This window comes from Ovis canadensis, chromosome 8 (genome assembly GCF_042477335.2).
Source record: "Ovis canadensis isolate MfBH-ARS-UI-01 breed Bighorn chromosome 8, ARS-UI_OviCan_v2, whole genome shotgun sequence".
Taxonomy (NCBI): Eukaryota; Metazoa; Chordata; class Mammalia; order Artiodactyla; family Bovidae; genus Ovis; species Ovis canadensis.
The window spans coordinates 90,752,897-90,767,888 of NC_091252.1; the positions used below are offsets into that span (position 1 = coordinate 90,752,897).

The window sequence follows — 14,992 nt, forward strand, 5'->3', positions numbered from 1 at the left end:
CAGCTAACTTCTGAACTTTTTCTTTAAGTAATTGTATATGAATTGTATCAATAAACAGCCAGAGGAAGAAAGGGGGAAAATGATTCAGTATTATCAGTAATCAATGTCCTGTTCTATTCAAACCATAAAATGCTAGAAATGACTTGCCCTCCTTATACCATTTCTAAAGGAAAAAATTTTTTTAACAGATGATTCCTCCCAGAGGCTGTGCTTATGTCTGCATGGTTCATCGACAAGATGCATTTCGAGCTCTTCAGAAACTTAGTTCCGGGTCATATAAAATTGGATCCAAGGTCATTAAGGTGAGATTGGGGGATGCATGCTCTTGTTTTATTGGATCCTTAGAATCTTGTTTCCTGTATTGAATCCTTTTTTAGCGTTATGGGTAAACCTTGACAGAAATTTATTATTTCAGTATTATTAAAGTATTGAATTAGCTTGAGGTTAAACAATAACCAAACAAAACCTTATTCAAGCAGTTCTTTGAAATCGTACCCGCACAGTACTCTTCAGTCAACCAGGACCCCATTTTATGAGCAGAACATTATCAAGCTTGTCTTTTATTCATTTCTTCCCAGTGCCTCCTAATCCTAACCCATAATTATACTATTGATGTCTCCTTTTTAATATCTTGTAATTCACATTTTATTTCTACTATTTTGAAGATAATTTATTTTATCAATTTCTGTAACTGAATTAATAAATTTAAAATTACTTTCAAAGGAGTTAATAACACCCATGCTTTGTCCTTTTATGGCAGAGAGTTTCTCTATGTAAGCTGAAGTGTCAGTGGTCTCTTCTCTCATGGAGTACCAAGATTTTGTTTAGCTAATTATCTAAGTATCTAATTGCTTGATTATAAGATTTTATCTAAATAATTATATCTAATTAAGTTGAGGTTTTTATGGTGAAAAGTAGATTTGGATTATATTGAGGAATGTATTGTTTTAAGATCATACTAAGAAGTGGCAGAAAGTGAAGAGGAACTAAAAAGCCTCTTGGTGAAAGTGGAAGAGGAGAGTGAAAAAGTTGGCTTAAAGCTCAACATTCAGAAAACTAAGATCATGGCGTCTGGTCCCATCACTTCATGGGAAATAGATGGGGAAACAGTGTCAGACTTTATTTTGGGGGGCTCCCAAATCACTGCACATGGTGACTGCAGCCATGAAATTAAAAGACGCTTCCTCCTTGGAAGGAAAGTTATGACCAACCTAGATAGCATATTAAAAAGCAGAGATACTACTTTGCCAACAAAGGTCCGTCTAGCCAAGGCTATGGTTTTTCCAGTAGTTATGTATGGATGTGAGAGTTGGACTGTGAAAAAGGCTGAGTGCCGAAGAATTGATGGTTTTGAACTGTGGTGTTGGAGAAGACTCTTGAGAGTCCCTTGGCCTGCAAGGAGATCCAACCAGTCCATTCTGAAGGAGATCAGTCCTGGGTGTTCATTGTAAGGACTGATGCTGAAGCTGAAACTCCAGTACTTTGGCCACCTCATGCGAAGAGTTGACTCATTGGCAAAGACTCTGATGCTGGGAGGGACTGGGGGCAGGAGGAGAAGGGGATGACAGAGGATGAGATGGCTGGATGGCATCACTGACTCGATGGACATGAGTTTGAGTAAATTCCAGGAGTTGGTGATGGACAGGGAAGCCTGGTGTGCTGTGGTTTGTGGGGTCGCAAAGAGTTGGACACGACTGAGCAACTGAAGTAAAGTAGTGGAAATAGACCCCATATTACAGACACCATCGCTGTCTAATGCAGGTTTCATTTTACAGACAAAATCAGGAAATACATGGGAAAAAATTCCTTGATTATTGTTATTCCAGCAGTGATTTTTGTCCAGCTGATTTTTGAAACTAATTTTATTTGTATTTACATCATTAGTTTATAATTTTGTATGTTTTAGCTTTTTTAATTTTTAAATAGTATAAATGAACCCTTTTTTTTCCTTCTCTTACAGATTGCTTGGGCTTTAAACAAAGGTGTGAAAACAGAATACAAACAATTCTGGGATGTGGATCTTGGAGTTACGTATATACCGTGGGAAAAAGTTAAAGTGGATGACTTGGAAGGTTTTGCAGAAGGAGGCATGATTGATCAGGAAACTGTAAATACTGGTAAGAACCCTACAGGGAGTTTTACTGTTTAAAAAGTATGCTGAAAGGGTTGTAACTGCTAAACATTTTGCATGATGGGGTGAATTGTGTTTCCTGGATTTTTTCCCCCTTGCACACAAGAGGGGAAAAAAATGAACCATTACCCTGTTCAATATATATGCTTACTGGGATCTATTCATAAGTGTCAGAGTGTAGTGTTCTACAACTCTGAAGGTAGCATTTCTTATATATGCCTTTTTCTAAAGTTTCAGTCTTTGAGAGAATTGTCAATATGGAGGGATCTTTAGACTATTTTATTTACTTAAGTTTAAATGAGAACTGAGGATTTAGGATGGTGTTTCTCTAAAAAAAAACTTCCTAGATTATAATATTTTGATTAGTATCTGTGTTGAGAATGGCGGGAATAGAACCTTGGTTTAGAGAGCTGTAGTTGAGATTCATGGAGCTCTAGGAAACTTTTAACCAAGTGATAATCTGACCTGTTCTTTTAAAAATCTGTCTGTTTGTTTTAAAAAATTCACAGGATAATGGATACTTGGGAAAGAATTGGAATATGACAGACCTCATTTCTTGGCATCTTAGCTCCTTTACTAAAGTTAGCTTAATTTTCAGAGTGGTTTTGTTCTCTGGCCAGTGCACATGTTTTCAAACACTTTTTTCAGTTGTTGTATTTTTGCCATTTCCTTCTCTCTCTGACTTGGATGGCTGTTCTTCGAGAACATTTACTCATTCAAAGCATATTTCAGTTCCTGCTGTGTGCCAGGCATAATTTTAGGAACTGTGACTATAGCAGTGAGATAGACATAAACCCTTCCTCTCAGAGTGCACACTGAAGTACAGGGATGGACAGCGGGCCTTGGGCCAAGTCTTACTGCTGCCTGTTCTGTAGATGAAGTTTTATTGGAACATAGCCATGGTCAGTTGTGTTTACCTATTGTATATGACTTTAAAATTCGACAACAGTTGAGTCATTGTAATGGAGAACACAGGCCCACGCTGTCTAGAATACTTACAGTAAGAAGTGTTTGCCAACCCATGTTCTAGTGGGGGGGAAATGGATAATAAACAAAGTAATCAAACTTAATAGTATTTCACTGTTGGTAAGGCCTAAGAAAAAACAGAGCAAGGGGATAGGCAGCATGATTATGGTGCTTCTGCAGTTTTAAGTGGTTGAAGAGGGTCTAGTGGAGCAAGTGATTTTCAGAGGGCTGAGATGTGCAGCTTTCTGGGATAGAGTGGTTCGTGCAGAGAGAATGCAAAGTCTATTAAATGGTCACAAGAGCAGAATGGCTTGAGTATAGTGAGAAGTGAGTAGTAGGAAATGAAGTCAGAGAGGCAGAGTGGAAAGGTCATGTGCAGTCTTACTAGTCATTTTGGTAACTTTGATGGGTGTACTCTAAGGGAGATGAAGAACCTTTAGAGGACCCGTTGGACCTTCTTTGTTCTGCTTTTGAATTTTTCAGTATTTTCAGGGAGATTTTTCTATATTGAGTTAAGGCTTTCCTTGTTGGGCTCCCCTTGTACCTTGTGACAAAATGTAGAATAAAGTTAGCTCCTCTTATATCAGGCAGCCTTGGAGATAAGTCTCTTATGTCCCTTTTATGTGTTTTCTCTAGACTGAATATTTTAGTATCTTTGGTTTGCGCCTCATGTTGTTTTGAACTCCTTAGTATCCTAATCAGAATTATCTCAGCATAACCAAATAGAGTTTGTCCACAACACCTAGAGTTGTGGACACTTCTGGAAAATGAGCCGTGGTACAGGAAGAACCATTCGGACCTGGAGTAAATGTATTCATAGTAATAGAAAATGAAAAATTGCATCCACTCAGAGGAAGTCAATTTCAAATATTTTGTTTAGAATGGGAAACGGTGAAAAGCTCAGAACCTGTTAAAGAGACGGTCCAGACAACTCAGAGCCCACCTCCAGCTGAAAAGGAGACAGTGGTCACAACCCAGGCAGAGGTTTTCCCTCCACCTGTTGCTATGTTACAGGTTAGTGCTGGGTGTTTTTTTTTTTTTTAAACTGTTCGATGTGTCATTTTACATTTCTGTTTTCACTCATTTTTATTTTATAAAACTTGGGGAGAAATTGTGCAAAATAGATTAACATTAAATATAAGTATTTTGAAAATTTTCATTTAGGTAAGATGTAATTCATATTTAAATGTTTATTTACTGAACAAATGTGTTGAAGGCCTGCTCTGTGACATTCACTGTTCTCGTCACCTGGGATGGGGAGACCTCAGGGGAAGAGAACACGCCTAAATCCCTGCCCTTCTGGAGCAGTTCTCATCATGAGAGACAGAAACTAGGAAATCAGTGAGTTTCTAAGATGCTGTGCAAGGGAGAAGGGAGTACACAGCTGCGACGCCAGGAGCGCCTCAGTAGGAGTTTACAATGTAAAACAGGGTAGACTTTATTCAGGATGACATTTGAGCACCACTTAAAGTTGCTGAGGCAGTTAATCATGTGGCTGTCTCAAGAAAGCTTTGGAGGCAGAGGGAACAACCAGTGCAAAGGCCACAGCTGGGGACATTATGGGTGTGTTCCAGGAAAAACAAATGAGCAAGAACAGTGAGTGAGAGGCAGCTTAGTGAAAGTGAGACTTCTTGGAGGACTTTGGTTTCACTCTCAGATGGGGGACCCCTTATTTTGAAGAAAGAAGTGGCTTCATCTGGCTTTAAAGGATTGCACTGGCAACTGCTTTGAGAATAGAATAGTAGGCACTGATAAAAGCAGAGACAAGTTAAAAGACAACTGCAGCAATTCAGACAAGATGATGGTGGCTTGGACGAGACTGATGGCAGTGAAGTCAACAAGCAGCTGACAGGTACTAGGTGTATTGTCATGGAATGACCAGTGCACATGATTGGATTTGAGGTGTGAGAAAGAACAGAGGCAAGGTTTTTGGTCTGAGAAATTGGAAAGATGGAGTTACCATTACCTGAGAATGTGAGACTGTGGAAGTGTGGTTTTGGGAAGGACAGAGGGAGTTCAGTTTTGTGCATGTGAAAGTTTGAACTCTTTCTGGACAACAAAATTGAGGTGTTGAATAGACCGTTTATATAATGTGAACTTCAGAAGAAAGGTGAGCTTCCCTGATGGCTCAGCTGGTAAAGAATCAATGCGGGAGACCTGGGTTTGATCCCTGGGTTGGGATGATCCCCTGGAGAAGGGAATGGCAACCCACTCCAGTATTCTGGCCTGGAGAATTCCATGGACTGTATAGTCCATGGGGTCGCAAAGGGTCAGACATGACTGAGAGACTCACTTTTCTTCAGGAGAGAAATACAGCCAGCCATGCCAAAATGCAGATAAATATTTGGGAATTATTGTACCTACTATGAGTAAAAGAATTTATGATTAGGAGTAGAAAGCAAGTTAATGAGAAATGCAGCCATTTTAAAGCTGGTAGTAAGTGACGTGCTTCCTAATGGTGATTAGATTGCATAACATAGTTAGGTGTTACAAACTTAGTGGGAGATGGCAGTTTAAAATTGAGCATGATATTCACTGTTGAAGGAGGTGCCCATATTTTTGCATCACCTGAATATAAGATAGATTTCACAATCTCCACATACACTCTGTTGAAAAATACTGTCTTCTACTTCAGGTAGGTTCACTTGTAAGAATACAGAAAGGAAGAAAATAAAGCAACTTAATACGATAATGTTCGTTACCTTCCTGTGAAACAGAAATCATTTACCTTTGGTTGTCCTAAGATGTAATTGTTGCAGATGGATAACATGGTGCATGGACTTTTCTATTTTCTACCCCCAAGATTCCAGTAGCTCCAGCAGTGCCTGCGGTTAATTTAGTACCACCAACATTTCCTGTGTCAATGCCAGTTCCTCCTCCCGGCTTCAGTCCAATCCCTCCACCTCCTTTTCTCCGAGCAAGTTTCAACCCTTCACAACCACCGCCTGGTAAGAATTCATCTTGTATTTGAACTCTGTTGAGAATTCTGTCATTTAAATTGTTCTCTTTCGAAGTTTAAATGCTATAAGAGCAGTGAGTCTCAAACCAGAGCTTACATCCAAATCACCTGTAGGGTGTGTTGAAGCACAGATTGCTGGGCCCAGCCACCTTCTGAATCAGTGGAACTGAAATGGGGCAGGACAGTTGCATTTCTAACAAGTTCCCAGCTGATGCTTGTTGTTCACAGACCACACTTTTAAGAAGCATTTGACAGAGAAAAGAAATGAATCTTTTAAAATCAAATACTTAAAAATAATTTAACATTTATGTTGAAGTTTTTTATATAGAAGTCTACAGTTATCACCCATTTATCAGAAAGTGTGCATCAAATATATATAGATTGAAAAAAGTGAAAGTGTTAGTTGCTCAGTCGTGGCAACTGCGACCCCGTGGATTCTAGCCTGCCAGGCTCCTCAGTCCATGGAATTCTCCAGGCAAGTATACTGGAGTGGGTTGCCATTCCCTTCTCCAGGGGATCTTCCCTACCCAGATATTGAACCTAGGTCTCCTGCATTGCAGGCAGATTCTTTACCATCTGAGCCACTCTGGATCTAATAATATGTAGATTAGCCATCCTAAAAATTATTAGATTTCCAGTTTGACATTAGAAATCAAAGTATGTCTTAAAGTGCTAATTGAATTTATAGTAATTCTTTTGACCTAATTAATTATTGGTAAACATAAAGGCCCTTAAATCATTGTTTCCATGTAAAAAACTATGGATTACTTAACCTATATCAATTAAATGTAATGAATTGCTTATATGTAAGAGATATAGAGAGCTTAGAGCTTTTTATTATTAGATCATGGGAGGTTTAGAAGAATAAGGGATCAAATGATACATGTTGTTTTTCAAAATTGTTTTTTTTAACTTTATGAATTCTTTGTGTTTTATGAAAAGAATGACTGAATTGATTTCTGTAATTTAAACCCTTAGCCATTGTTGAATACGGTTCCTAAAAACTGGAAACAAAACCAAAAATTAAACTCATTGTCTGTTGTAATTTGTCATGTAATGTAAAATTTTTAAATTATAGTTTAATGTATAATTTGAAGTTGATGATTTTAGTAAGAACTGTAACTTTTTATATTTTAAATATTAGAGAATTACTCATAAAATATCTTCTGTGTTTGTCATTGAAAATTAAACTTTTCTCAGAAGATTTCTTTTCTCAGAAGAAATACATGGTATTTCAAAAACCATACACACGTTTGCATTCGTTTGTTGAAAATCATGTTTTTTCCCCATTATTTTTAGCCACTTTTTCTAATGGAATTTAATGGTAGCTCTGTATTTTAAAAATACAGAGAAGCAGGTTTATAGTTGGATCATGTGATACTTAAAATCATGAAACTGCCAATAGTAAATCTATTTATTTTTTATCTATCTTATTTTTATTAAGGTTTGTTTCAGTGTTCAAAACAAACTATAGTAAGGCAAAATTAATGCAAATATTGTGGTCTGGTGGATAAACAGAATATATATATATATCAGAAATAGAGTAGCATATTTTATAGGTGACATTATTGCATATAATATTACCAGCAGCTTGAATACAATGCTTAACTCCCCATGCAGTCATCAAACTAACATGGAAACAGGCTGCCTGGCTTGAATTAATGTTTGATTTTTCAGTATCATAGAGCGTGCCACAGGATTTAGACGAATGAGTAAATAAATAGTATGTGTTTATGACAGGGATCTCTGTGCTTTTATTTTTTAGCCTACTAAGTGTCAAATAAGGTTATATATATATAAATAATTATTTAAATGGAAAATATATTCATAAATATGAGGTTGTGGTAATGATTATATAATGAATGTAGAATCTCATTTATAGCTGTTTAAATCTTTGATTTAAAAGAAAGTAACTTTCTTGTTCTTTTATTGTTGGTCTTTTTTTTCCCCACGCAGGTTTCATGCCTCCTCCAGTTCCACCCCCTGTTGTACCACCACCTACTATCCCGCCAGTAGTACCAACATGTGAGTTTCTACATTAAAAATTGTGTTGATTCTCATTCCTGTGAATTATTGTTAATTTTTTTATTCTGAAAGTTGTCAGACAGTTGCATTTTTTTGGTATTTTGGGTTAAATGATTTCTGACAAATCAGCAGTATTGTATGACAGTCCATATTCAGATTTGCTCTATTGGATCAAAATTTTTTTATAATTGTTTATTTTAATCAAAACTTCTCATATCTTTGTTTTGTTTTGTTTTATGTATAAAATGTCTTAATCTGGAGCAGCTCCACCCACATTCCCTTTTTAAAAAATCCTTCATGTCTTTGACTTTTTGCAAAGTAAGTTCATTTCTGTGTGCGTGTGTGTTAGGTTGCTTTAGTCGTGTCCGACTCTGTTCAACCCTGTGAACGGTAGCCCACCAGGCTCCTCTGTCCAAGGGGTTCTCCAGGCAACAGCACTGGAGCAGGTGCCCTGCCCTGTTCCGGGGCCCTTCCTGACCCAGGGGTTGAGCCCCACCTCTTACATCTCCACACTGGCAGGCAGATTGTTTACCGCCAGCCGCACCTCGGAATCCCTCACTTCACTATATAGGATCCCAAATGATGGGTTTGGGTTTTTTGCTTCTTCGTGGCATCGAATTTGTTTTTTTGTCTTCTTGAACCTCCTGCAGATAGAAAGTTTTTAGCACCATAGGCTTGTTTAGAACATGCTTCAGCTTTTTTGGTAAGAAAACCTAGCAAGTGGGGTTCTGTGGACTGATATTACCTCACATCAAGAGCCATGCACGCAGTGCCTTCTTGTTCACTTTTAATGATATCAGAATGGGTCAGTGCGTTCAGATGGTGGGACCTGGTCATTAACAGTCCCTTCCACATTGTCGTCTGATGCTTTCATCCTTTATTATTATTGCCAGCATCTACCTTTTACTAGTTGCAAAGTGATCTTCCAAGTTTTATGATCCCTTCCACATTTCTTAGCAAAAATTTGTTCTGTAAATTATATTTCATTACCTTGAAGGACAGGAGACCCAGGGTAGATGTTAAATTCTTTACTACAAGTGCCATCTTTCAGAGTAATGAATTCTATTATCCGTGATACCCAGTGGCTGAAGGTAGAGGAGAATTTCTCTTATTTCTTCTCTACTCCCTTCCCTCTACATTTTTCCCCTTCGTTTTTAGTAATGTGTATGGATTAATGGATTTATGCTTTCAAATAGTTAAATTCACTTTTCTTTTTGAAGTTCAATTTGTTCATCTTTGTACAGTGAGACCTTTCATGTTACTGCTCTGTCCTTTTGGGATGACTGTTATCAGTTTTTGAGAGCTTCTTAGCTTTTTGCCATAATATTGGACCAAAGGACTTTATTGTAAAGAGAATATATGTGATACAGAGCCTACCTTTTGATTTTGTAACTCATTTTTCTTATATTTTTAAACTCCTTTTTCTCCTGGTGCTGTTAGACAACATGAGGATCCTTTTTATGTTACTGTTGGTTAATTAGGAAGAACTGTTCATTTTTTTCTGAAAATTAGAAAAATGTTCAGAAGCCATTTCTGAATTCACTGTTTACAGTATCCTACTTACTTAAGAGCCCATCTCCCAATTTTACTTCTCCTTATTTTAATTATTTTGGAAAATCTGGGATCAATTAAAGGAAAAAATAGAAATACCATTGTATGCCAGATATTCACTTGATTGTTCACACTGTCTCATTTAGTTCTCACAATTCCCATATGGGATCTCAGGTCATTTTATTCCTGTTTTACAGCTTTGTTCTGTGTTAACGGTTTGTCTAGGTAGTCTGGAGTTAAATGTGAGGATAAAACACTTTTTAGAATCCCAGAGTACATGACTAGATAGTGTTGTGACATAAATTTGACTAGAATTTCTAATTGTTCAATTGTGGTTTTAATATTCCTCTAGCTTAGTTTTTAACATACGTGACATAGACAGGGCATGTCTACCCATTCTTTAAAACAAAATCTTTGCACCTTTTTATTTGTAGTTCTAATCTGATGAGTTTCTAACCTCATTTGACAAAAAGTAGTGAATGTAAAAGATCCTGGTACTTAGAATTTCTAGAGAATTGGGCAGGTTTTCACTCTCATTTGTTGGTCTTTGTGTTTACACCAATCATTTCTGTACATTTAGATAGTCGTGTACTGGCATCCTTGAAAAGTTACTCGGTTTTGTTTTCATTGATTCACTTTTGGCTGTGCTGGGTCTTCTTCATTACTGAATGAGCTTTTCTCTAGTTGTGGCAATACTCTCTGGTTACGGTAGGTGGACTTCTCATTGAAGCGGCATCTCTTGTTGCAGAGCACAGGCTCAAATAGCTGTGGTGCACAGACTCAGTTGCTCCATGACATGTGGGGTCTTCCTGGATCAGGGATTGAACCAGCGTCTTCTACGTTGGCGGGTGGATTCTTTACCATTGAGCCATGAGGGAAGCCCCATCTTTGAAAAATTATGATTTTAAGTGTGGGTCCTTATTTTACTATACTTGTCTCTACTAAATATTTCTAAAAATTGTTTCACCCTATTTTTTTAAAAGAGGTTTCTAAGTATAATTTAGCCTCTTCATGATATCTCATTTATCATTTTGAGTATCAGTTGCTATATTTATAATGTGCTGGGTAATACAGTTCAGTTCAGTCACTTAGTCATGTCCAACTCTTTGCAGTCCCACGGACTGCAGTGCGCCAGGTTTCCCTGTCCATCGCCAGCTCCCACAGCTTCCTCAAACTCCTGTCCATCGAGTTGGTGATGCCATCCAACCATCTCATCCTCTGTTGTCCCCTTCTCCTGCCTTCAATCTTTCCCGGCATCAGGGTCGTTTCCAATGATACAGAGATGCCATTAAATGAAACACTCAGGCTCCCAGAGGTTAGTTTTCATCATAAATGAAATAAAGGGACCAGAAGAGAATTCACTTATGACATGTCAACTGAGCAGTCTCACCAGATAATTGGGAGAAGAGGCAAGGAGGTGATTTAAAACTTCAAGACCAGTGTTGGTCATGCTTAATATTTTAACTTGGCACGTTAATTGATTAGCTAATTAAATCTGAACTGTATATTCTCCTTCTTTAAACAGCTTTAGTGCAGCCGCCATTATCTATGACTCCAGAAACTGTGAAAGATGTTGGATTTGGTAGCCTTGTTTTACCAGGTGGTTCTATTGCCAGCAGTCTTGCTACTGCCACTCTGCCAGCTGGAAATGTTTTTAATCCTCCAACAAAACAAGCAGAGCCTGAAGAAAAAGTACCTCATCTTATTGATCACCAGATTTCTTCTGCAGAAAACACCAGATCAGGTAAAAAAAAAAAAAAAAAGTAAAAAGAAATTCCCAGAAAGACATAGTTAAATCATAAGTACTAGTTCTCTGTATTCGTGTTTAATTCTGAGGTGTCATGCATATGTAACCAGTGCATGGATATTGCAGCTTTTAAAAAAAGATCACTGTCTCCTAAAATTTACATTAAAAACAAATTTGGCATTCTATTCAGGATAGTATATACTTTGACACCTTTTCTTTAAGACTTCTCCCTTTTTTTGGCCTATTGGGACTTTTTAAATGTGTTGTTATTAGAATAAGATTGCACAAAATATGTATACCAACAGAAAGATTAAAACAAACCAATATAAGGTAGAGCTTCTACCAGATATTCAGCTAGGTCTAGAAGATAAGTGTGTTGTTTGAAAGCGGCAAGTGTTTTTTTTTGTTTTTTGTTTTTGTTTTTTTTAATTGACACTACTGTTGGAAATGCTTTTGTTAAATAAAGGTGGAGGATCGGTATAAAACCTGACATTTTAGTTTAACTTAAAAAGATTTCATGTAAAGATTTTAGGTAAGAGCTCCACTTTGTTTTCATATTTAAATTTTACTATGTGTGATATTTATAATTTTAGCTTTAATTTTTATTTAATAGCTGGTGTACCTTGGTTCTTGGGGAGATACAAGTAGCTGACTACTGGAAATTATAGCTTAATAATTATAAATAAAGTAAGTCCTCTGTATACAAATGAGTTCTGTTCTGAGAGCACATTCATAAGTCCAACAAAAGTTAGCCTAGGTACCCAACCAATACCATTGGCTATATAGTACTGTACTGTAATAGGTTTATAATACTTTGCACACAAATAATACATAAAAAATAAACACTGAAAATGTTTTTAATCTTACAGTACAGTACCGTGAAAAGTACAGTAGTGCAGCATAACAGCTGGCCTACAGGGGCTGGCTTGAGTGAACAGGCAAGAAGTGTTACTACCTAGAGGAGGGAGAAGAGATGGGGGAGAGTGGGCTAGTGCTGCCCTCTGTATGCAGCACTGGGAGGTGAAGTACACAGAGGGGGCACATGCAGGTGACCGTGCTAGACACGTGAATGAGCTTAGTGACTGGGCACGCGAACACACGTTGACAGCTTTGAAAGTTCACAGCTTGAAGGTTCGTATGTAGGGCACTGAACTGTATGGTGTGTTTCTTTTTCACACCAGGGTGATTGATTATGTTGTTTTTTTCCTTTCCATTTTAGTGATTCCAAATGATATTTCGAGTGGCCCTGCTATTTTAGGACAGCCGCCAAATGTGACAAGCAATTCTGGAATTCTGGGAGTCCAAAGACCAAACGTATCCAGTAATAATGAAATTCTTGGAGTCCGGCCATCTAACGTTTCCAGTAGTTCTGGGATGATTGGACCCCAGCCACCGAATATTCTAAATAACTCTGGAATTTTGGGATTACAGCCACCAAATGTGTCAAATAGTTCTGGACTTCTGGGAGTGCTCCCCCCAAATATGCCTAATAATTCCGGACTTCTCGGAGTACAGCCACCTGGTGTCCCAAGTACTTCTGGGCTTTTGGGAACACAGCCACCAGCTGGGCCTCAAAACTTACCCCCTTTAAATCTTCCTAATCAAAGGATGCCTGCAATGCCAATGTTAGACATTCGTCCAGGACTGATACCACAGACACCTGGACCACGATTCCCGTTAATACAGCCTGGAATTCCACCCCAGCGGGGACTCCCGCCCCCAGCAGTACTTGATTCAGCTCTGCATCCACCACCCCGTGGTCCTTTTCCTCCAGGAGATATTTTTAGTCCACCTGAAAGACCTTTTCTAGTTCCTGGAAGACAAAATGTAGACAATGTTCCTAACCCAGAAAAAAGGATACCACTTGGGAATGAGAACATTCAGCAGGAAGGGGACAGAGATTACCGGTTTCCTCCCATCGAACCCAGGGAAGCCATCAGACCTCCCCCGGTGGATGTTAGGGATGTGGTTGGACGACCTGTTGATCCACGAGAAGGTCCTGGAAGGCCTCCGTTAGACGCTAGAGATCATTTTGGAAGACCTCCCGTAGATATCAGGGAGAATCTCGTGAGGCCAGGCATAGATCATCTTGGCCGAAGAGACCACTTTGGCTTTAATCCAGAGAAGCCCTGGGGGCACAGAGATTTTGATGAGCGAGAGCATCGAGTTCTACCTGTCTATGGCGGTCCGAAAGGCTTACATGAGGAAAGAGGTAGATTTCGGTCTGGAAACTACCGGTTTGATCCTCGAAGTGGTCCTTGGAACAGAGGATTCGGACAAGAAGTTCACAGAGATTTTGATGACCGCAGAAGACCCTGGGAGAGGCAGAGGGACAGGGATGACAGAGATTTTGATTTCTGCAGAGAAATGAATGGGAGTCGTCTTGGACGAGATAGAATTCAAAACACCTGGATCCCCCCTCCTCATGCTCGGGTTTTTGAGATTTTTGAAGGGGCCACTCCTCAACGAAAAGGTGATAACGTGCCTCAGGTTAATGGTGAAAATACTGAGAGACATGCCCAGCCACCGCCTTTACCAGCGCAGAGTGATCCTGAACTGTATGAAAAACTGGCATCCTCAAGTGAAATAAACAAGAAGAGTGACACAGTTGCTGATATAGAGAGTGAACCAGTGGTAGAAAGCACAGAAACTGAGGGGACATAATCATCACTCAGTAGGTAAAAGATACATTTTGTAAAGTTGTCATCTCTCTGTAATAGATTAATGGCTGACTGGACCATAGTTGTTCACTTTTGTCTGCCAGAATTAAGTTAATCTGATGTTCATGTTCACCTTTCTCTTAAAATAATTGTACAACTGACTTGTATAGACATTGTTCTTAATATGAACATGGTAGGTAAACATTTTTTTATTTTTCTGATAAAATATAAATGTTGCCCCCTGATTCTTTTAACTTCAAGGAAACGAATAACAGCTTGTCAGAGACTTCCTATGGAAGAAAGAATTTTTTTTAGATACTACCATTAGGTTGGATATGGTAATAGATATATTTCAGAATAGCAAGTGATGGTATATCTTATCCATATCTTTAGGCTGCTGCAGAATTTTAAGGTAATAGACAAAGCTGTGATATTTTATGCAAAGACTGGCTCTAAATATTTGAGGAGCACAATACAGAGATTTTAAAAAGTGATTTTGTAAAATCTACACTCTGGTCTCTGTTTCTCCAAAGTAAGTGTTTGTGATTTGTTCCTCATACTGCAGTGAGTTCAAAAGAAAAAAAGAAAACAACATCAATATTAAAGTACGTTTCAATGTTGGGTGAACTTTGTTTTTAGATGCCAATAAAACTTCTTTGTTTGATAACAGTGTTCTAGGAATTGTATTTTTTTAACCTACAAATTCTTAAAACCATGGATCATTGGCAGCATGTGCTTAGTTGTTGCAGAAGTTTTCTATTACTCTTAGTAACAAAAAGAACCATGTGTGGAAAAAGCATGTACTTTGATCTGAAAAATCATGCAGTCTCATTAGTATATGTGTAATACCTGTGCATATTTATTGTGTAAGTCATATGTAGATTTTTCTGTTTCTCTGTATGTCTGTCTCACGCACATACAGAGAAAAATAGAAAGTTGATAGTTCAGATAAT

The 14,992-nt window shown here is 38.1% G+C and overlaps 1 protein-coding gene across 5 annotated transcripts in view; it reads left to right on the plus strand.

Annotated features, from left to right (window-relative positions):
- SCAF8 (SR-related CTD associated factor 8) overlaps positions 1-14,992 on the plus strand; it is a 220,816-nt gene that overhangs the window by 75,905 nt on the left and 129,919 nt on the right. For 3 of the 5 annotated variants that reach the window (XM_069598778.1, XM_069598775.1, XM_069598774.1), the window contains exons 15-21: positions 189-302; positions 1,961-2,117; positions 3,978-4,111; positions 5,901-6,045; positions 8,013-8,081; positions 11,158-11,376; positions 12,599-14,057. In XM_069598778.1, the coding sequence (XP_069454879.1) occupies positions 189-302; positions 1,961-2,117; positions 3,978-4,111; positions 5,901-6,045; positions 8,013-8,081; positions 11,158-11,376; positions 12,599-14,043 (2,283 nt within the window). In that variant the 3' untranslated portion in view covers positions 14,044-14,057. Of the gene's footprint in view, positions 1-188; positions 303-1,960; positions 2,118-3,977; positions 4,112-5,900; positions 6,046-8,012; positions 8,082-11,157; positions 11,377-12,598; positions 14,707-14,992 lie in introns of those variants that run through there. The other 2 variants (XM_069598773.1, XM_069598777.1) reach the window with 1 other exon arrangement.